Genomic DNA, 21,583 nt, shown 5'->3' on the forward strand with positions numbered 1-21,583 from the left:
CAGATCTAACTAGATCAAAATTACTGGCATGGAATAATTTATTATCACACATCACTAATATTGATTTAATTCAGGAGCAATATGAGTTTATATGGAACTTAACCCTTAATGGACGGTTGAATGTGAAGTCCATAGTGACATCCCAAATCTCTGAAAACTAAAAGTGCCTTTGAAGGTTAAAATTTTCCATTGATACATTCGTCGCGGAGTTGTGTTAACTAAAGATAATTTATATAAACATAATTGACAAGGCAATTAAAATTATTGTTATTCACAAGAAGAAGAAGACAATTAAACCCTTTTTCTTTGAATGCCACTTAGCCCATTTAGTGTGGAGTAAGGAATTATTCCATCTGGTAGTATTTCAGCAAATTCACTAGTTGGATTTGGGGTGTTCAAGAAGATCTGCAACCATATATATCTTGTTAGGGGCGACTGCTATATGCTGGTTGCTTAAGTTATATGCTGGTTGCTTAAGTTATGTAGGAGTGATATGTTTTTTTGATAGAAATTTTTTTTTCTCCCATGCAGGCTATCTATTTAACTATCCATTGGCTACGCCCTTGGGTTATACTATAGAAACCCAGCTTGCACCTTGCAGGATTTGATTATTGCCGGCATATCTATGTTTGGAGCATGTGGTCAAGAGTGTTTTAACAGGGACATGTGTGGTGATCTAATATTACGATTGATAGTTGTTAGGGAAATTTTGCTACAGGACATCGTGACTTCGCGGTTTTAGCTGTAGGACACCGCACGAAGTGACTTTTGAGGAAGGCACTCTCAAAAGTTAAATATTTACTTGTGGACATCCTACTCATTAAAATAATAATTTCCGGTCGAAGATGAGAGATAAATCGCGTGAAATGTCAAAAATGCCCTTCAGCCCACATATCAGCTCTCCTATCTCTCTTCTCTCTCTATCCCCTCCTCCATGCCGCTCGGCGAAGAGCACGAGCTGGCCGCGGCCAAGAACCGCCGTTCAAGTGTGCTGTCGAGTAGACGAAAGACACCATCATCGCGAGAAACGATGCAGGGAAGAAGCGGGCGGCGGTGGAGGAGCTCCACTGGTGCGACGAGCTATGACGGTTGCGGTCAGAGGTCGTCGCGTTGAGGAAGGAGAAGCACACGCTGGAGCAGCGGGTGCTCGTCCGGCACTAGGCCACCCGCACGTTGCAGCTGGCGTGGTCCACGGCCACCGCCGACCGCCGCTACTAAGTAGGCCGCGCTCTTGGCACCGCCGCGTGCGTCGCCGCCGCTGAGTAGGCTGCATGTGCTCCGAGCTTTGCCACCACCGTCGAGCAGGCCACCGCAGCCGCCGCCGAGTAGGCCACACACGCTGCCGCTGCTAAGTGGGCATCCGCTGTCGTGTAAAAGAGAGAATGAAAGAGAGATGGGAATAGATAAGGAAGAAGAGAGGATCAGAATGAGATAAGAGGGGTAATTTGGTCAAGCTGTGTAAAAAAGTGGGTCCCCTCTCGTCTAGTCAGCACGAAAACATTAATTTAATAGATGTAGTGTCCCTTGGTAAATTACCACATTTACATAATGCGCTCCCTCAAAAGTGACTTCGTACGGTGTCCTACAGCTAAAACCACGAAGTCGCGGTATTCTGTAGCAAACTTTGCCTAGTCGTTAATGCTGCTTGTACTTTCTTTCTTTTAAACTTGTTGGTTTCTGTTATAGCTACATACATCCTAGTTAGACAGAGGCCGAGCGCATTCTCGGAGTAATTATTAGTTATTACTACTAGAGAATTAATCTTTTATTGTGGTACCCAAAATCACAAATATCTTGATTAGATTAGGAACCAGTACTAAATATGCTTTAGTATCGGTTCTAAAAATTTAACTTCATGGAAACATTTTTAGTCCTGGTTGGTGTTACCAACTAGTACTAAAAATGCATCTTTAGCACCAGTTGGTAACACTAACCAAGACTAAAGAGCTCCCTAGCTCTTTAGTCTCGGTTGGTAGCTCTTTAGTCTCGGTTGGTGTACTAAAGATATTTTTAATACCGGTTGGATGTCTACAAGGTTAGTTAAAAAAAATATCTTTCTAAGTTAGATGTGTGTAGTAGGAGGGACGGTAACGTAGGATGAGGTGAGAATCTTGAGTTCGAATCTCTCACATCCCACATATTTTTTTTAACTTGATATGCAAATTTAGTACCGGTTATTTCAGTCGATACTTGAAGATCGAGATCTTTAGTCTCGATTTGTTGGTCACGGTGTTATAACCGGAACTAGTGGGGGGTTTTTAACTGGGAATAAAAATGAGTTCTCCACCGGTCTATATTACCTTGGTGTAATCATCCAAGTTCAATAAAAAAATTACATTATCTTGTATCTATTACTACTTAAAGATGTTTCCTTCGTCCGTCTAAATAAAAAAAAATAGAAAAAAACCTAAAATAAAAAAGTCCGATTCCCCATAAGAAAGTGGCGAAAATAAAAAAATTTTGTTCGTTTTCTTTTTTTTTCCTGTTTTTTTCCTTTTATTTTCTTTTCCCGTTTCTTTTTTTCTTTCACCTTTTTTCCGGTTTTCTTTGTCCGTTTTCTTTTTCCCCTCTTTGTGTATTTTCTTTCACTAATTTTTCTGTTTATTTCTTTTATCGCTATATTTTTTTTGTGGTTTTTTTATCGGGCCAAACCCAGCGCCGCCACCACGTTGATTTTACTCCCTATATGCTTCCTCCTCCTATTCGTTGCAATAACTGATTCCCCACTACTCTCTCATTATTTTCCCCATGAATTCCCCTTTTGATTCAGCTTTAATTCATCAGATTGAATCTCCATTTAATCATCGTTATTTTTTATCCCAAGTTTTGCATATTGCTTCGATTTTGATGAACCATTTAATCGTCGTCATTTTTTATCCCAAGTTTTGCTGATTGCTTTAATTTTGGTAAAAAAAAAGGAAAAGGAAGATCAAGTGGATAAAAATCCCTCAATAATTTTGGATATGGAGAAAGATTCGACCGGATTTAATGGAGAGGATCGGCTTCGTTAGTCATCGTACGGGTACGGAACTATGCGAGCTCGAGCGGATTACCGTATTTGATGGGAGGATCGGCTCCGTCATGGTATAAGACTATGAGAGCTCGAGCGGATTACCGGATTTGATGGGAGGATCGGCTTTGTAATGGTACGGACACGATACTGTTCGACTTGGGCCTACATCTCCATTTATGGACTGAGCCAAAGAGAGGTAGATCGAGCAGAGGGAGATACCGGACTGTACTAGGACTAGAGCTGAAAAGGACAGAAGGAATGTGCGTTCGTTTGGTCCAAAACGCATGGGCATTAAAGGGAGCATAGTGCGTAGGATAAAAAATATTTTTACCCGTTGCAACGTACAGACATTTTTTTTCTAGTAAGAAAAACATGCATCTCTTTTTGACCAAACGAACGTACGGGGGGGCCTTGATTGGCAGATGAATCTATCAGGTTCCAACTACCGTTTTCCAAAAGTGAGATTGGATGCAATGGAGCTATCAAGTCTCGTCTAATGATTGGTTTTGGCTATAAGATCAATGAACACCATAAAAGGATATGCGGTAGTTAGGCGGGAATACACTCGTGAAGTTAGTGACAAAATTAAAATAATCTTAAATTGTACATTAGTAACATAATTTTTAGCATTCAAAATTAATAAAAATAAGTTAATTAATTTCTACCCTCTTAACTACGTCAACAAAATCGAGAAGTATTATACTTTCAATATCACTTACCTATCACGTGGTAATACACTGATACTCCTACTACGTAATTTTCTATTCTTAACGAGAAGTACTTTAGACTTTTCCCCTCGCTACTAATTACTAAATTTACCTACGATGACTAAAATAAGTCGGACCGATCTTCTCTTTATACGTCTGCCTACTCGGCTATTAAGCTTCTTGCCTAGTTAAACAACTCAAGCACTAATGTAATGTGAGGAGAGACATGTACTGAATGTTTGGACAAGTTGAGTATAGAACAACCATTAGGTTTTGGTGCCCTGGGATGAGATGAAAAAACACGGTCTTTAATTCAAACAAATCTTACCATTTAGTCAATTATAAAGGGTCGGTGTCCTTGTCTCTAGGCTTTTGACAGTCAACACTTATCATAAGCTAACATGTAGCACGCTTGTACTATTGGTAAGCAGCTAGGCAAGCAATAGGGGGCATGCGCTTGAATATAGCACGCTTGCACATAGCACCCCATCTCTAGGTTATTGGCTCTCCCGTGCCCCTTCCCCCCTCCCCCGTCCCCCCATCCCCTTTGGGCTCCGACTGGCACCTATCCTATTCCCTTTCCACCGCCATCGTTCTCCTCTCCCCTCCCATGGTGCTTATCTCCTACCTAAAACCCAGCGACAATGGCAATGGCAGTTGAAGGCGATTGGTGAAGTTGCTGCTGGGTCTCGCCTAGTGCACCGCGCGGTCAATGAGAAGGTTGAACATAGGCGAGGGCCACTGTCTCCGACCTTCCACGCATCATTGTTGTTGGCGTTGCCTCATCCAATCGTTGAGCACCACTGTGTAGGTGTTGCATCAGTATCGCCACCGTTTAAATACTAGATATGCGTCGTATACTTCCAGATCCGTGTAAAAGGAACTAGACAGCTCCAACTAGCGAGCTCAACACCCGGTGACGTTGACGGTGGTAAGGTCATTTTGATAAGTTTAAAGTTTGTTCTAGACCTGTCTCTGTCCTCTCCGGCCATTTTCTTTTCCCTTTTCGGCCGCAACTTCTCTCTCTAGCTATCTCGCGAAAGAAACGTGCACAATAGAGGAGGAGACCTGCACGGCTGTCAAGGCATCCGTGCCCCTGCAAGGCACGAGCGCTCTCGTGGGGCACGCAGTGCTGATCTGGATTAGAATCTCCGAGCTGGCAACATGAGACCACTAGATAAGGGTACTCACATTGTAGTCTACACCTAACTGGATACTCAAATTCCACATAATAAGAAAGTAAATAGAACCACACATCTCGACGGTGCACCGTGTTTCCATTGGCCCATGCAATTTTGTCATTTAAGCCCATGAATATTTTGTTTCAACCCTTGTTATATATTAATTTTTTTTCTAGTTAGATCTTTACATAAAGGACCTTTTTCTAAACAAAAGTATATCAAAGATGTTCTCTGCTGCCCCACCTGTTGGTGATATAGAACAATGGAATCCCATCTCCTTCCACTATCCCTCCTGCCCGGCTGCCCGATGATGCCGACAACCTCCTCACCTCCCTCTCCCAATAAGCTCCTAACAACTCACAGATTAGGACAGCGGTCTCTTGTCGATGCCCTTTCTGCCACTCCTTCTTGCCTCAACCATCCCCCTTCTTCCTAATGGAGCAGATGGAGCAATGAGTAGACGGGGCAGCGCAGGTCGACAATGTTAGCATTTGCGCTCGGCCCGGCAGAGCGAGGTGGATAGCCTTGTGGCGGTGCGGCCGACAAACTCATGACAGTTCGCACATCGGGGTAGCCAGTGCGGATCAAGGTGGTGCCTCCTCCTCTCCCCTCTCTCCACACCATGGCAGTAGCGAGGATGCCAAGGCGGCACCGTGTTGACGAGGTCCTCCCAATTTAGATCAAGGCAGCAACCTCTCAAAGGTGGATCGGGCGAGATCTAGTTATTGAGGGCACTCCCTGCCGGAGGCACCTTTCGCTAGGCAAGATCAACGGCAAACCGGCGAAGCAGGGTGGCAGAGATGGGAGCTCCGCGATGGCAACATCTCTCTCATGTTTTCTGCTTCGCTGGACGTCTTTCTACTTTTCTCTAACAAGGCCACCAAATCCTAACAGGAGGACGAGGGACTCACTATGAACAACATCTGCTTACGTGGAAGGGAATCTTGAAAGTGGCGTATTTAGACCAAACGCCACCTCACTGCAAGGATTGAGATCCTCTAACTTGTGTCACTGACATATGGACCCTTTACCAGCGGATCCACATATCAGTGACCTGTAAGTAGAGGATCTGTACTATGAATGGCCTAATTATCATTGCATTGTGGATGACGCTTAGGACCTGCTCCCTTTTACATTAGCGGTAAACCAGTACCCCTTCATTTCATATTATAAGTTTATGGAAAAATATAGCAGTATTTTCAACACAAAACAAACATATTATCAAAATATATTTAATGTTAGATTTAATGAAACCAATTTAATATTTTATGTGTTGTTAAATTTTTCTACAAATTTAATCAAATTTAACAAAGTTTGACTTAAAAAAGTCAAATAATTTATAATATTAGTACTAACTTTTAGGGGCAATTGCACATTTGACCCTCTTTTGAAAGCTAACTACTAATTTGATCCTCTTTTTTCAACTTTGCTTATTTGACCCTTCTTTTCAAAATTGAAGATATGGTATGACCCTATTCTGTTAAGGGCTTCTAACGGTGTTAACTGAAGCACAAAAGGTCCATTTTACCCTTAGTCATTTGACCCTATTACATGTGGGACCCACCCGTCAGTTCTCTCTTCTCTCTTCTTCTTCTGACGTCGCCTCCTTCATTCCTCTGCGTTCCCTCCGGCGCCAGCTGCCGTCGCGCCGCCCCTCCCTCCCTTCTTCGCGCGCCAACCTCCGCCTCCCTCCCTGCTTCGCGCGCCAACCTCCACCTCCCTCCCCGCTGCGCACATCGCCGCCGCCGCCGAGTGCCGCCGCCGCAACTCACTGGCAGGAGAGAGACATGGAGAGACATGTGGATAGGGTTAAAGATGGGTATGGTTTCCTCAAGGGTATTTTGGGTATTATGAATTTTAATTATATTTCCTTTTTTTTAAAATCAAATCTTAACGATGTAGTGAAAATAGGGTCAGATGGAAGGTTCGTTTTTAAAAATTGACAGTTTAGACTTTTCCCTGACTTTTAGCATCAGTTCCTCGCGAGTCGCGAGTTCAGCGCATTTTTTGCGGGAAAAAAAGGTACTCCAACAACACACCCCCTCCAATTCTTAATAGTCAATTTCATCACATTAATCCCCCCCTCTCGCTCTCGGCTTCTTCCTCTCCACATGGGTTGCTCTCACGTCACTATGCGAGCTCTCCTCTCCCGCATCCACCCGCCCGGCCCCGGATCGATCTCCACCACTTCCTTCCTCCAGTGCCCCTCCACCGCCGCATCCGCCTCCAAAACCCTAGCCCCGACCCTCACCTTCCGCCGCTTCGCCGCCATGGCCGCCGCCGCCGCGGAGGAGTTCGTGAAGGGCCGCGTCACCCCCAACGGCGTCGCCGTCATCACCCTCGACCGCCCCAAGGCCCTCAACGCCATGAACCTCGGTGAGGGTCACTCCTCTCTCTCTCTCTCTCTCTCTCTCTTCCTCCTCCTATTTGGGTTACTGGGAGTAGGGCGACCGGGCCGGGCGGCGGAGGTCTCCACGATTTGTGGCGTTCCCACTAGTTTGGAAGGTTGCGAATAATGAATTAAAATCAGTGTTGCTCGTGAGGTGAACATGTCTGTACAGTGTTAGTGGTTAACTGGATGCTGTGCGGCTTTTTAGTCCGGTTTGTGAGCTCAAAGTGGTGATGGGAAAGCAATCAAAATAATTTGCTGCTCAATGGCATGCAGCTAAGTGAAGTTTGGTACAGTTGGCACTCTAGTCAAAATGCATGTTAAATATTTCATCCAGTTGATTGTTTTAGTTTGAGGTTTTGAAAATTGACACTCAGTTACAGATTTCATGCGTTCCGTTAGTAGCATAGAGCCCTAGACCCACATTTGGAGCTGGGAATTTGCAAAGCTTACTGCACTTACATGGGTTTCATGTACTCCGTACAATTCTAGCGCTGTCATGTAGACACTAATAGATACACCATAAATTTATGGTATTGATAGTTATGTCCTCTTCACTTGCAGAAAAGTAGATTACATATTTATTTATTTTTAACAAGCATCCCTTGTTTTTTACTCAACAATTCCCTTCTTGATTTTGTATATAAGTGACACTAACCTTCTGAAGAAATGATGCACACCAACTGTGTATCGAGTACATTGGTAGCTTTCTGAGGTTCACTCACATATTTAAGGTCTCATATGATTGCAGAAATGGACCTTCGATACAAGGCATTTCTTGATGAATGGGAAACAAATCCAAGTGTCAAGTGTGTTCTTGTGGAAAGCAGTTCACCCCGTGCCTTCTCAGCTGGTGATCACCTCTCTGTTTTTATTCGTTGAAAAAGCTGGGCCTTGTACATTGAACATGCTGTTTTGCGCCTTTTTATTTCCGGAGCATTGGAGATGTTTGCAAATAAGATTCATGACCAATGCAGGGATGGATATTAAGGGTGTTGCAGCAGAAATTCAAAAGGACAAGAGCACACCACTTGTGCAAAAGGTTTTTACCTTTGTCATGTGTGTTTTTGATCTGATTTTACTTTTAAAGCTCATATTTCTTTTCTATTTGTTGTTCAACAGTTTATGTGACAGTATAACGGTGTTGTTAACAATCGTTGCTTTGCTCAGATAGTGATATTGTTTAGTGTAAACTGCAGGTGGGGATGTGAAGAGACTTGCTAATGATTGCACAATGCCAGAGATAATAGAGGTCTAGTAATAGCATGATTAATGCTTTCCTGGAGATAGTTTCCATCGCATGATGGAAAACCTTTTGTTGATTGTGGCTATTTTTCTCTGATTTTCTAAAAATTATAATGCCCTCTTTGTATCTGAAAAAGTGTATATAAGATATCGGAATTGATATTGCAATCATAATTTGAGAGGAGAGCTGAATAGGTTTTTTGTATATGAAGTTCATAACGAACTGAAAGTCATGCAATATTGAAATAGTTTTCTGAAAATTTTGATTTGCAGTTTAATATTGTAGTTGATACATCTAAACAATAATTGAGATTTAACACATAATTAAATTTAACTGATGATTCTGCAATATCCAAAAATACAAGTACATCCTCCTGCTCCTACTGAGACATGAGGATCTAAAAATCCTGGCATTGTTTTCACATATTATTGGTGGGTTTTGATTATGTTGTCAAAACATATTATTGGTGTGTTCATATTACACATAAAAATAAAAAGAAAGAAGGAACTGATCTGTGGGTTTAGTAACTGACATTTATTATTTATTCTTCTCAAGTTGTGCAATGCACATACAGTTGAAAGACTTCAGTTGTTTAATCCATCGTAATCTGTTGTATCCTTTTCTTTTCTAACACCATCTGATCCGCCACCAACTCACTTTGAAGCACTATCATTTTCCAACACAGTTACAATCACTTCTATCTGCTGCAAACTACAAGCTGTGTTTGGTGTGCTCCTTGATGCATGCACTTGTTTGAAAATAACTGGTTATGACTTGTGACCAATAACCTGCTTTGGATTAACCATGCCTAATTCACATAATACATCTATCATGTATGTATACATGCACTTGTGCAAAACATATTTCGACTCATTTGAAAAAAAAAATGGACTGTTATTTTTGTAAATTACTTAATGTTTCCCCCACACTATGCAGAACAACTTCTATATGATTCATAACCAGCTGATTTGTACATAAATAATCTAAAATAGGACTCTGGTGGCATATTTAATTATTGATGCCAACTTTAGGTAATTAGTAGTCAGTCGTAGAGGGGTTTCTGAACCTTATTCCATGCTAGTTTCTTCTTCTTTTAATTAAAGTACCATGGGAACTGAAATTCAGCATGCTTAGCTGGTTTGCAAATGACTTGAGGTTAGGCTGCTGAGCACTGAGACACCATTTGCATCTTATTATTGCACAACAAATGGTGTTTACAGGGCTATAGGCATGATTAGTCCTAGTAGGCAGTAGCACACATTTTCTACTCCTCCTCCCCCCCCCCCCCCCCCTCCCCCTTCCCCCTTCCCCCTTCTCTCTGCTGCATGGGAAAATGGATGTAGTTGATATGTCCTCTGTCCAAAATGTTCTTAAAATTTACATCACTGAAAAGGTACTTTATTTGTTTTCAGGTCTTCACAGCAGAGTACTCTTTGATTTGTAAGATTCATGAGTATACAAAACCTTATATATGCCTGATGGATGGTGTGACAATGGGATTTGGAATTGGATTATCAGGGCATGGCCGCTACCGCATTATTACTGAGGCAAGTTTGAAATTTCTGTAACTCTGATTTAGATTTTATGTTCATCATTTGTATTCTCAGTATTTGAATTGTAAGGCTCAAAATGTTCGCATGCACTACTGTTACAGAGGACGCTCCTGGCTATGCCAGAAAATGGTATTGGCTTGTTCCCGGACGTTGGCTTTGCTTACATTGGTGCCAAAGCTCCAGGAGGTGGTGCTGTTGGTAAGATTCTTGACTATCTTGTTTCAGTAACCCTGTAGAACCATGTCTTCCGCTACTAATTTTGTTAATAATCTATCATCATAACTCATTTTGAGCTTGACAACATAGGAATTGTTCTGTAGTTCTGAGCTATGAGTTCTGGACATTGCATATTATTCAGTTCTTGTTCAATTTTGCAAGATATGTAACCTGGTTCTAAACTCTGTCTTTATTTGCTCTCCTAAATTATTTGCTGCTCCAAATGTGTAAAAGCCTTTTTCATTTCCTTCTATTCACTGCCATGGTTATTAAGGCGTCGCTATAGCATCGTGACGTTCCCAGAAGGGCAAGGCGTCCTTCCGCCATAGGCTACCTCCGCCTTACAGGCATAAACTGAAGGAAAGAGGGTGAGAGCAGAGGGGAAAAGTCTGTTGTCTTGCTGCTGGTCCTCCCTAGCATCGCCCTCTCCCTTCTTGTGCTGATGGGGAGTACAGGGAGATCAAGAGAGGCACCACCTGCTGCTGCTGTGCCACATGAGAGAGAAAAGGTGGAGGAGAGGAGGCTGCTGGCTGCAATAGAGGAGAGAAAGGATAGGATGATGGTGTATGCTTGCTGCATCGTGCACAAGGAGAGAAGAAAGGTGGAGGAGAGGAGCCGTGCTGCACAATGGGGGAGAGAGATCTAGATGAAGGTGAGGTGGCGGCTGCTGGGAGGGAAGCTGTTGGGTAGGGTTAAAATGTTGTTTGCTAGGTCAAAAGAGCAAAGTATTTGGACTAGGCTAGGTAAGTGCTACTATTGGGCTGGGCTGTGATGAATGGAGTACCCCATTAGTATTTTTAGGGCCCATATTACTTAATACTTTCTTATTTTTCAATGCACTTAAGGCGTCGCCACGCCATACGTCTTATCACTATGGCGGTAAGGCGGTGCTGGGTTGGCATACTTCGCCATACCGCCTTAATAACACGGTTCACTGCTCACTTCTGCTTCTTTCAGGGTCTTACCTTGGGATGACAGGGAAAAGGATATCATCACCTGCTGATGCCCTTTTCATTGGTCTTGGAACTCATTATGTACCTTCAGCGAACCTGGGACCTCTCAGGGAATCCCTCTTGAGTGCTAACTTGTATGTTCCGAACTGTTATTTGGTAAAAACTTACTAAATGCTAGCAAGATCATTATGTTCTTTTAATTACTACTAGCTGAATGCCCCTGCTTTGCTACTGAAAATAAATAAAAACATATTTTCCATGATATGTGTTACCCATCCTTTTTCTATAGGGAACATCCATCTTAATTTGATTTTATATGTGGCTATCCATTTAGATTCAAGGGGCAATTTGCAAAATTTACAATGGGAGTAGGTGGGATGTCAGATTCACTGCCTCCACCATTCCATTCTTTTAAAGAAGTATAAATTCCATAATTTTTCATTAATAGAATAATAGTGACACATTCAAAACTCGGTTATAATTCTGTTTGATAGTGTCTTGACATCTGATATCGTGTTTTTTATTTTTGCAGCACAGATGATCCTCACAGAGATGTTGAGTCATTGCTGACAAAGTTCAAGAACGAGCCAGAGTCAGGGCCCCAGCTAGATAAGTTTTTACCATATATCATTTCTTCCTTTGGTCCTGACAAATCAGTTGCTGAATCTGTGGAAGAGCTTAAGAAGTGTAGTCAAAGTGATGATGCTGCAGGTACTCTGCTTTTAAGCTAAGGCGTCAAGAGAATGTTGTTATATTTATGCACAAGTGCCAACAGTGTTTCTATATTGAGACCGTTTTATAAATTCAGTTTAGTACTGACTAGTTGCACGTGTATCCTTTTCATTGTTGTCTGCAGTGGCAGAATGGGCCAACGAGGCCTTGGCAGGACTCAAAAAAGGGGCTCCATTTTCTCTATGTTTAACTCAAAAACATTTTTCTCAAGTTGCATCAGCATATAGGAATAATGAACACTATCTATCGAAGGTATGACTGCTATCCTGTACAATTGAATACTTTTATTTGGTTAACTATTTTATCTTCAGGCTTCTCTTTTTCTTTTGCAAGGACATTGCTAATTCTGACATTTGGTTTGTTCAGTTGGCTGGTGTTATGAAAGTTGAATATCGAATTGCCTTGAGGTCATCGGTTCGAAATGATTTTGTTGAAGGTGTACGTGCTGTCTTAGTTGACAAGGACCAGGCAAGTTATCCATGTGACTTAGTATCTCTTTACTCTCCGATTACTTAAATTGTTTGGCGGACAATTTATAATCACCATAGCGTATAGTAAATGTTTTAGGATCACATTTCCATAATTCAAAGGACATCCATCTTCTGACATTTGCCTCTCCATAGTGATAATTAGACACCTCCTGTGTCTGTGGGTCCCAGGGCCACATGTATAGCACATGGGTTGCAAATTACAAACTATGAATGTCACACTAAATAGTTGCTTTTGTGGCGTATCATCCGCCAGCTTATTCAACTTGTAATTAAACTTAAGAAGCTTAATTGTTTAAAATCAATTGTTTATTTGCCACTCCCTAATATTTAAGCCTTGAGCTACTTTTCGCGGAGCTATCCACTAATGGATCGAAACTTCTGTCAATGAAATTCTGAAGAACACTTCGTACTACAGAGTTTGAACATTTCTCTGAGTTGTTAATAAGAAGTAAACCAGTAGAGGTAGACCTTAGAATTCAACCATGTCTTGCACACTGTGCGACTTCTGGGAAAGAGGGATACAGACATTATAGCATGTGTGGCACGGTGCAAAGTTCACTCTCCTTTGCCTTGCTAGATGACATAGGCACATAGCTGTTCTTTTTCCATATACCTAGTAATAATATAAAAAGGCACATAGTTACATGTGTGGTGTGTTTTGTTTAACTAATGGTGTTATGTCTCTAGAGTTAGGATTAATAGAACTAGATAAAACCCCACGCATTGCTGCGGAGTTTTGTATGATATTAGTCGAAATAACATGTAAGATGGCTACACTTTGTATAATTTTCATCTATGATCGACTATTAAAAAAGAAAGCTATAAACAATTAAAATGTTGTGGTTTATAACAATTTAAATCATATATGGATTGATCATTCAAAAGCAAAACTTACGTGATGTGGCTAGATGAGAGAAGGAAAAAAAAAGAAAGTAACATAGATTAATCATCAAAGACAAAACTAAGGTGGTATGACTTTATAAGAGAAGAAAAGGAGGGAAATTATTTGGACCACATATCAATTATCAAAGGGCTAGAAATAATCGAGGTGATGTGACTTAATAAGAGAGGAGAGAAATAATATTTACTAAACTTGGTGGAGATGAACTCTATAGATATATATTTACTAAACGTATAGCTAAATTTCCTTTTCAATTTGTAGAATCCAAAGTGGAAGCCAGCAACTCTGGAAGACGTGGACAAGGGTGAGGTGGAATCAGTTTTTGAACCATTAGCTGCTGAGGCTGAGTTAAATGTATGATCTTCACAGCAAACATGTAATATTATTGGTACCGGAATACCCTCTTCAATTTCCCTTTTATGTTGCAATAAGAAATAACAAGGATAAAAATGATGATTATTGAGCCAATAAATAATATCATGATTACAGTATTTGCGACTTACTGAAGTACTAGCAATGTATTATCATTTTTGTTAGGAGTAAGTCTATTTTGCCTTCGTCATCTCTTGCCGGTCAAATTGTATCCCTCACCAGCAAATTGTATCCCTTAACCACAAAGCTAGGTATAACGTATCTCTTTACTTCAAAAACCGATACAAATCGATTTCTTCGGTGGTTCGGAAGCTGACCTCCACGCGAACAGGAGTATTATTTGATGTCGAGCATCTTCTTGCACCGACGGTGGGAGAAGTGCAACTGGCGGTGGAGGCGACGTGGAGTAGAGAGGAAAGGGGAAATCTTCTGTTTTCCCTCTCACGTGCGTGACAGGGCGGTCAGGATGAAATTGTGAATGCAGTTGGGGGCACCGTATTCCAGCTTTTCCCTACTTTTAATATCTATTGTATACTAGCAAAAGTGCTCATGCGTTGCAACGGGAAATGTACAGACCAGAAAATTGAGGAAAAGTTAAGAAAAATTTACATTATGTAATTAATTAAAATACAAATTTGCTGAAATATTTGGTATTTTTAAGTAGGTAGGTATATAATTAAATCAATTTACAAGTAAAGTAAGTGAGAAATAAAATGACATGGTTAAATTTAATTTTATTAAATTCTCCATGATTAGTTACGCTCTTTGAAATTTTATTGGAATTTTCAGAGCTTAATTGCTAATTTAAATAAGACAAACATCATTTAACAATTATTTAATTGGAAAAAGGAATCAAAATCCTCCCTTTTAGGTTTGGGCCGAATATAGAAAACTTTATATTCCTTCCCTTTTATCTATTCTAAGAGCACCCGCAATGGTAAAGTAAGGTGCTATCTATAAAACATGTACATCTCAGCAATAGACTAGATTAATAGTAAACAATCTCAATAGTATGTCTACATGGGTATCTATAGCTCTCTAATACATTGCCTCGTTTTTCTCTATAGACTATCTTCAGGTTAGTAGATAGCTTTGCTCTCTCTCTTCATTTAATCTCTTCCAAGTAGAAAAATATGCTGACATGGATCTCTTATAGAGAGTCTATAGATAACCATTGTGGGTGCCCTAAGGGTGTGTTTGAGAAAGAGGGGATTGAGGAGATTGGGAAGATACGCAAAACAAGGTGAGCCATTAGCACATGATTAATTGAGAATTAATTATTTTAAACTTCAAAAATGGATTAATATGATTTTTTAAAGCAACTTTCCTATAGAAATTTTTCGCAAAAAACACACCGTTTAGTAGTTCGGGAAGCGTGCGCGCGGAAAACAAAACTATCTTTCTCTCTTTCTCCTGCGCTCGAACGCAGCCTAAGTGTCTGGCCTGTTTCCTTTCTTAGTTGATGTCCATTTTGTGTCCTCCATTCGGCGGCCCAATAGGCAGCCCGACGTGGGAGCAGCTTGAGCCGTCCAATCGAATGGACGGTCCAGATTAATCCTAACCTAAATAAATATACCTGAAACCTAACCCTAACCCTAGGATTCAACCCCCTCCCCCCCCCCCCGGCCCCGATCTCCCCCGAACGGCGGCGGCGGCGTCGTCGCCCTTTCCCCACGAGCGGCGGCAGCGGCTCCCCCACCACCGGCGGCGGCGACGGTGTCCTCCCTCACCACCGACGGCGGCGATGGCGTCCTCCCTCATCACAGGCGGCGGCGGCAGCGCCCTCCCCCACCACCGGCGGTCGATCTAGCGGGAGGGGAGGCGGCGGGCAGGGACGGCGCCCTCGCCTCCACCGATCCAGTGGGAGGGGAGGTGGCAGTGGCCCGACGTCCTGGATCCAATGGGAGGGGAGGGGAGGCAGTGGCGGCCCGGTGTCTCGGCGGCGGTGGCGCCCTCCCCTCCGCCGGATCCAGCGGGGGAGGAGGCGGCGGCGGCCCGGTGTGCCAGATACGGCGGGAGGGGAGGGGAGGCGGTGGCGGCCCGGCGGCGGCGTCCTCCCCTCCGCCGGATCCAGCAGGAGGGAAGCCGGCGGCGGACCGATGTCCATGCGTCCCTGCGACGGCGGTGATGGCAGCATCCTCCCCTTTTCTTCTTGTGTTCTTGTGTTAATGTTGTTCTTGTTCTTGTGTTATTGGAGTAGTGTTTTCTCTATGATTTGGGTCCAATTTAGATTATGATGCGGACTCGTATTTGTGTTGTGGGTTTTTTTTTTTGGGCGGGGGGGGGGGGGGGGGGGACGGATGAAAAAGCGCACGGACGAGGTGACGATTGTTTTAATTAGTTAAGGTATTAAATATAATTGCATATACGTAAACATGAGCTAAAAGTTGTATAACAAATCCGATTCAATTAGCACGCGCAAAATTTGCTTTGTGCGGGGAAATCTCCTACTACTTGCGATCATCAATCATCACATCTCGGAATTAAGACCATCCTATTTATCACCATACAGGTGTAACATTTATATTGTGTTCTGACTAGTGGCAGCCTTATATATTTATTCGGTGTAATTACAAATAATAGTTTGTCCTATGCATCCAACTAAATAAGTATAAACAGCACCAACAACATGATGTCTATCATAATTAAACACTCACTAGAACTTATAATATGTTGAAAAAAATGAGTATACTTGTTTTTTATGCATTCCTTTGTCAGTAAAAATAAAAGGTTCTTGAGTTGAAATTATTGATTCTGCATCTCTGTCCATGGTGCATGGCCACCCTGAGTATTAAATTGAGAAAATCCCCTATGTATGCATGAAAGTTCACCTAATTCCTTCTATACCCCTGAATTTTGCTCAATCCCTTACATACCCCTGAATTTTAGTTTGGATCCCTTCCATGCCCTTTCCGCTAGTTGACCGTTAGTTGACCGTTAAATTCTTTTGAAAAAGTCCATTTTGCCCTTTGCTATGAAGAAACATAATAAATTAATGAAGTATATTGTTGGAATGTAAAAATTTATTGGATGAGACTATTATATTTATGAGTATGTGATGCACCATATTATTTGTGACATTTACTTTTACATATGATATAAAAAGTTAATACTTATTTATTATTTATTAAAAGTTCTTTTATGTAGCATATGTGTTTTTATAGTAATACAACAGATTTATTTATTACTATCAAAACACATATGCTAAAAAATCTTTTAATAACTAATAAATAAGTATTAATTTTTTATATCATATCTAAAAGTATATTTATCGCAAATAATATGGTGCATAACTATCTCATAAACATAATAGTCTCATATAACAAATTTCTATGCTTCAACAATATACTCTATTAATTTATATGCTTCTTTATACCAAAGGGCAAAATGGACTTTTTCATAAGAATTTAATGGTCAACTAATGGTCAACTAGTGGAAAGGGCATGGAAGGGATCCAAACTAAAATTCAGGGGTATGTAAGGGATTGAGTAAAATTCAGGGGTACAGAAGGGATTAGGTGAACTTTCAGACGTACACAGGGGATTTTCTCTATTAAATTAGATGCAGCAACTACAGGTAGCTGAACATATAAAGAACATACTTGAAAGAATCATGTTCAAAGATCATATAACAAGTAAGTCATCATTGAGTCTTCGATTTCATACTTGGAAAATCACATCTACCAGTGGTGTCTGTGAAAGAATCAAAAGGCTACCTCTGTTTCCGGTTATTCCAAGAACTTCAAAACTTGGGGTACCAAATGTATACATACTTTGGTTAGAGAAGATAGTTACGAGCACGACATTAGCACCCACAAAGAGTTGATCAATTAGCAGGACCATTAATCATGTATAAGTATGTTCCTTATTACTTTTCTAATTCCATGGCATCAACACATGAAGCCTGTGCAGAGACTCAAATATAGCAACATGGAAACTATTATCTTAACCTACACTCTTCACAGATCTCATAATTTGATGATTTCTTAATGTATGGTATGATACTTCTGCCAGATTTGCATGCTAATAAACTGCCAGAAGTAATGATCAAGAAAAAACAGAGGAACATATTACATATAAGTAGTGCACATTCTAGTTAAATGTAATTATTCCCATGGAGAAGTTCTCATTTTGAATTTAACCTTTCAAACTTGATGGAGTCTTTGCTCGACAGAAAACATATGACAAATAGGTGATCAAGTTGGTCTGATCAATTCAGCATCCTGTGTCCATACATTGATCTGTAAATATTTGTTTTCTGACCATATTACTTTCATTAAGCTCAGCATGCATAGATTTGGTGTGTACTTCTCACATAACTCTATTTCTAGAAGCTTGGGAGCTCCCATATTAACTAGAAAAGTCACAAGTTCCCACGCTAATTGAAAAAAAAATGTTAAGCGCTCGTCTATGACATACTAGTGTTGTGCCAAACAAAACGTGAACTGGGCTAAGTCAAATAAGTGAGTATTTGTTACCAGTTCCAAGTAGTCTTCATCTTCGATGATTGCAATTGTTCCTTTTAGCTTGCGGCACTGCCTTTTGAGCTCTTCGCTTTGGCTTTCATAAACATGTAGTACTTCTAGTGAACTCGGAAAACAGCCCTTGGGCAGCGAATGAATGTTTGGACAGTATGCGATCTCTAATCTCTTGAGACTGGTGAGTCTATGTAACCCAGCAGGGAGAGACTGCAGCTTCGAGCATTGCACAAATATAAGGACCTCGAGGGAGGAGAGCAGCTGAAGGGCCATGTTTTGCTCCTTGGTGAAGCGCTCTACCTTGTGGTTCATGCTTAAGCTTAACTTGGTGAGTGATGAAGAGAGAAGCCTGCAAGTAGGCTCAACAAATACCCCTACGATGTCATCCGTGTAGAGCTGTTGCAGCCCCGATGGCTTGGACCCAACAAAGAATTCGGGAGTTTTATGGACAGCCAGCACTCTAAGGTGGCCTTGGGTGAGGAGGGAACACATGCTCCCGCTTCTTAAATCCCCAAAGTCCCATATGGACAATCTAGTGAGAGAGCTGAGGTTTTGTACCAGAGTTTCCATGCCTCTCACACAATCAATAATAGCCAGATCTTGAAGGGAGGATGGAAATGGGAAACAAGACAAGGAGGGTGAGTAGGAGGAGAGAAAATTGGGACAATGCTTTATACACAATGATTGGAGGGAGCGCAGGTATTGTAATCCTCCTCCTACACCTCTTATTAGGTTGCGTGTTGTGTCGCCTACAAATGAATCGAGCTGCAGGATCAGCTTTGAGCAGTGTCTGATGTCCAAGTTCTGTAGTTGGTGAGGCAAGAGCAGTAGTCCTGTAACCACCGATGCTATTCCATTGCCTCCTCTTGGTTGTTGCTGATCATTCCCAATCTGTGCATCCTCAGACTTATTATAAGAAAGTGATGGTGGAGATGCTAGCGTTGCCATCATCTCTTGCCCTGCCACACCAAGCCCTGTTATCTTTTGACATTTTTCTATTCTCAAGTTCATGAGCTTGGGGAAATAAGATAGCAGTTGTGTCATTTCTATCCCACTAGCACTGCACTCATAGATCTCGAGTTGCTCAACTAGAAAATGATATGTGACTGTGCTTTCACAATCAGTCGGCAACAAGGCAATACCTGAATCAGTAATGGAGAGCCTCCTCAAAGCTGATAGCAACTTAAGATGTTTGAGAGGCAAAGGAGGGCATTTCTTCATCTTCAACTCTCTTAGTTCTGTAAGATTACTTAAAGCCAATAACTTCCAGAATGTACTATCCAGAGGGCCATCCTTTCCCTCAATTTGTAAGCCTTGTTCAGATTGGTTGTTTCTCTGATAATCCAAGAGATGAAAATGCGATCCAACTTCTTTAATCAGAACATGGCATGGAGAGCTTGTCCAAGGAAGGGGAGACAATGGTAATAGCTTTGGGCATTTTGCAATCTCAAGGTTCTGTAGTCTGGAGAATTGAGACAAGTTCATCTCCTGTCTTGACCAAGGACAAGTGGAATGTGAAAATGGCAACTCTATGAGTTCTGGGCACTCTCTTACAATAAACTCCTCCAACAGGGAGAGCACACAACAAGCATCATTTCCGGCCCATTTTGCTAGTCTTGGTATAGCAACTAGCTCTAACCTTTTTAAATACTGGAAGCTGCGGCCACTTGCACAAGCCAGGAATTTTTCACCATGCTTGTTAACTAACCACAACCCCCCTAGAGGTGGAAACTTGTCCCAACATACACCGTTTATACAAAGTGATTGCAAACCTTTGATAGATAAGTTAGGACCCAACCATGATGGGCAAGTGGTACCCCCATGCCCTTGAATATGTAGCTCCCGAAGATTGCTATGTGGTCTATGATTTTCAAGAATATGTTCTTCTTGTGAATAATCCTTTGTAGAACGGTTAACATTCCAATCTAATATTAACTTGTGTAAGTGACTTTTGTTTAAAAGTTTTGCCTCCTCTGCCGCCTTTGCATTTTCAAGATCATAAATTCCCAACGATCCTTTTAGCTCATCCAGCTGCCCTATTTGGCTTATTGCAAATGCCTTAACTTGTCTTTTGACCTCAAATCTCCTTAAATCTTGTAAACACTTTAGCTTACCCACATTAGCAATGTCAGAGTAGAGTTTATCATCTTGGACAACAAAATGCCGCAGTTTTACAAGGTTATTCATATCTCTTGGTAAACCAAAATGACCCTTGCATTGTCGTACATCAAGGATTCTCAAGTGGTAAAATCTTGATATGATGTTGGGTAGACTTAATTCTGAAAATTTTCCTCCATTGATCCTTAAGTAGCGTAGATGGACAAGTTTTGAAAAGTTATGCAACATACTGACTATAGCATAAGATGGCATAGACAACAAGACTATGCGGAGTGCACGTGCTTTTCTTAACAAATCACTGAAAGGGGTTATAAAGCTTCCATGGTATTGTCCAAATAGCATCAATGAGTGCAGTTTTCCAACATCTAGTCTCTTACTTAATGTGATGAAATCCTTCTTGATGTTTTCAAAAGTCACTCTATCATTTACGTCCATGTCATCAACCACAATAGATAAGTGTCTTATAGATGGTGGAATTTGTATAGATTTGACATTTGAACTACATATGGTAAGACATTCATACGATGAAACCTTCAATGCTAACTCATGTAATAGGTCATGCATAACGTAGTATGAAGACCCATCTTCTACATGTTTTTCAAAAAATCCATAGCTAACCAAATCATTCAATCGGCTCAATCCAATGTCTTCAATTTTCTTGTTTGGATCCTGTGAATGTAGGATGTCTAGTCCTATCCATAAGTGAATTATCTCATCACTAGCAAATTTATGGTCTTCAGGGAACATAGCACAATATGTAAAACATTGTTGCAGATGGAAAGGGAGATAATCGTAGCTAAGCTTTAATGCTGGCATAATATCATTCTCACCGGTTTGTAATTCCCATTCTTTACTTTCCAGGACACTTGTCCAATGTTCCAAATCAAGGTGATTTTTCAGTAACCTCCCAACTGTTTTCGCTGCCAAAGGGGAACCCTTCAGATTTTTTTGATATCATTTTTCCAGTCTCAAGTAAATTAGCATGATCATTTGCTGATTTCTCATCACCAAACACAGATGCTTTGAATAATTCCCAAAACTCTTGAGGATCAAGCCCTTTTAGTTGTATTGGACTATCAATTGTTTTAACCATTTCTACCACTGCTAGAAAATGAGTGGTGACTAGAATTATGTTTCCCTTGGTTTGTCCTTTTTTGAGAGATGCTAATAGATATTTCCATTCATCCTCGTGGCCACAATTCCACATATCATCCAAGACAAGTAAAAACTTTGA

At 41.1% G+C, this 21,583-nt stretch overlaps 2 protein-coding genes across 3 annotated transcripts; one reads left to right on the forward strand and one right to left on the reverse strand.

Annotated features, from left to right (window-relative positions):
* Window positions 1-6,979: 6,979 nt before the first annotated feature.
* On the forward strand, window positions 6,980-13,873 carry LOC127776726 (3-hydroxyisobutyryl-CoA hydrolase-like protein 3, mitochondrial). 2 transcript variants are annotated; one of them, XM_052303255.1, is made up of 10 exons: window positions 6,980-7,277; window positions 8,042-8,143; window positions 8,490-8,542; window positions 9,949-10,083; window positions 10,191-10,287; window positions 11,263-11,392; window positions 11,791-11,969; window positions 12,115-12,242; window positions 12,357-12,458; window positions 13,644-13,873. In XM_052303255.1, exons 1-10 carry the CDS (start codon window positions 7,013-7,015, stop codon window positions 13,740-13,742), a joined length of 1,290 nt encoding a protein of 429 aa, XP_052159215.1. In that variant the 5' UTR covers window positions 6,980-7,012; the 3' UTR covers window positions 13,743-13,873. The 2 variants fall into 2 exon arrangements, with proteins under 2 accessions (XP_052159215.1, XP_052159214.1); XM_052303254.1 differs by lacking the exon at window positions 8,490-8,542 and adding an exon at window positions 8,268-8,332 and having other exon boundaries at window positions 6,981-7,277.
* A 4,047-nt stretch (window positions 13,874-17,920) lies between these two features.
* LOC127775486 (disease resistance protein RGA2-like) lies at window positions 17,921-21,411 on the reverse strand. Its single transcript, XM_052301739.1, has one exon. It carries the CDS (start codon window positions 21,163-21,165, stop codon window positions 18,172-18,174), a length of 2,994 nt encoding a protein of 997 aa, XP_052157699.1. The 5' UTR covers window positions 21,166-21,411; the 3' UTR covers window positions 17,921-18,171.
* Window positions 21,412-21,583: the final 172 nt, after the last annotated feature.

The sequence above is a fragment of the Oryza glaberrima genome, chromosome 6, assembly GCF_000147395.1.
Source record: "Oryza glaberrima chromosome 6, OglaRS2, whole genome shotgun sequence".
Lineage (NCBI taxonomy): Eukaryota > Viridiplantae > Streptophyta > Magnoliopsida > Poales > Poaceae > Oryza > Oryza glaberrima.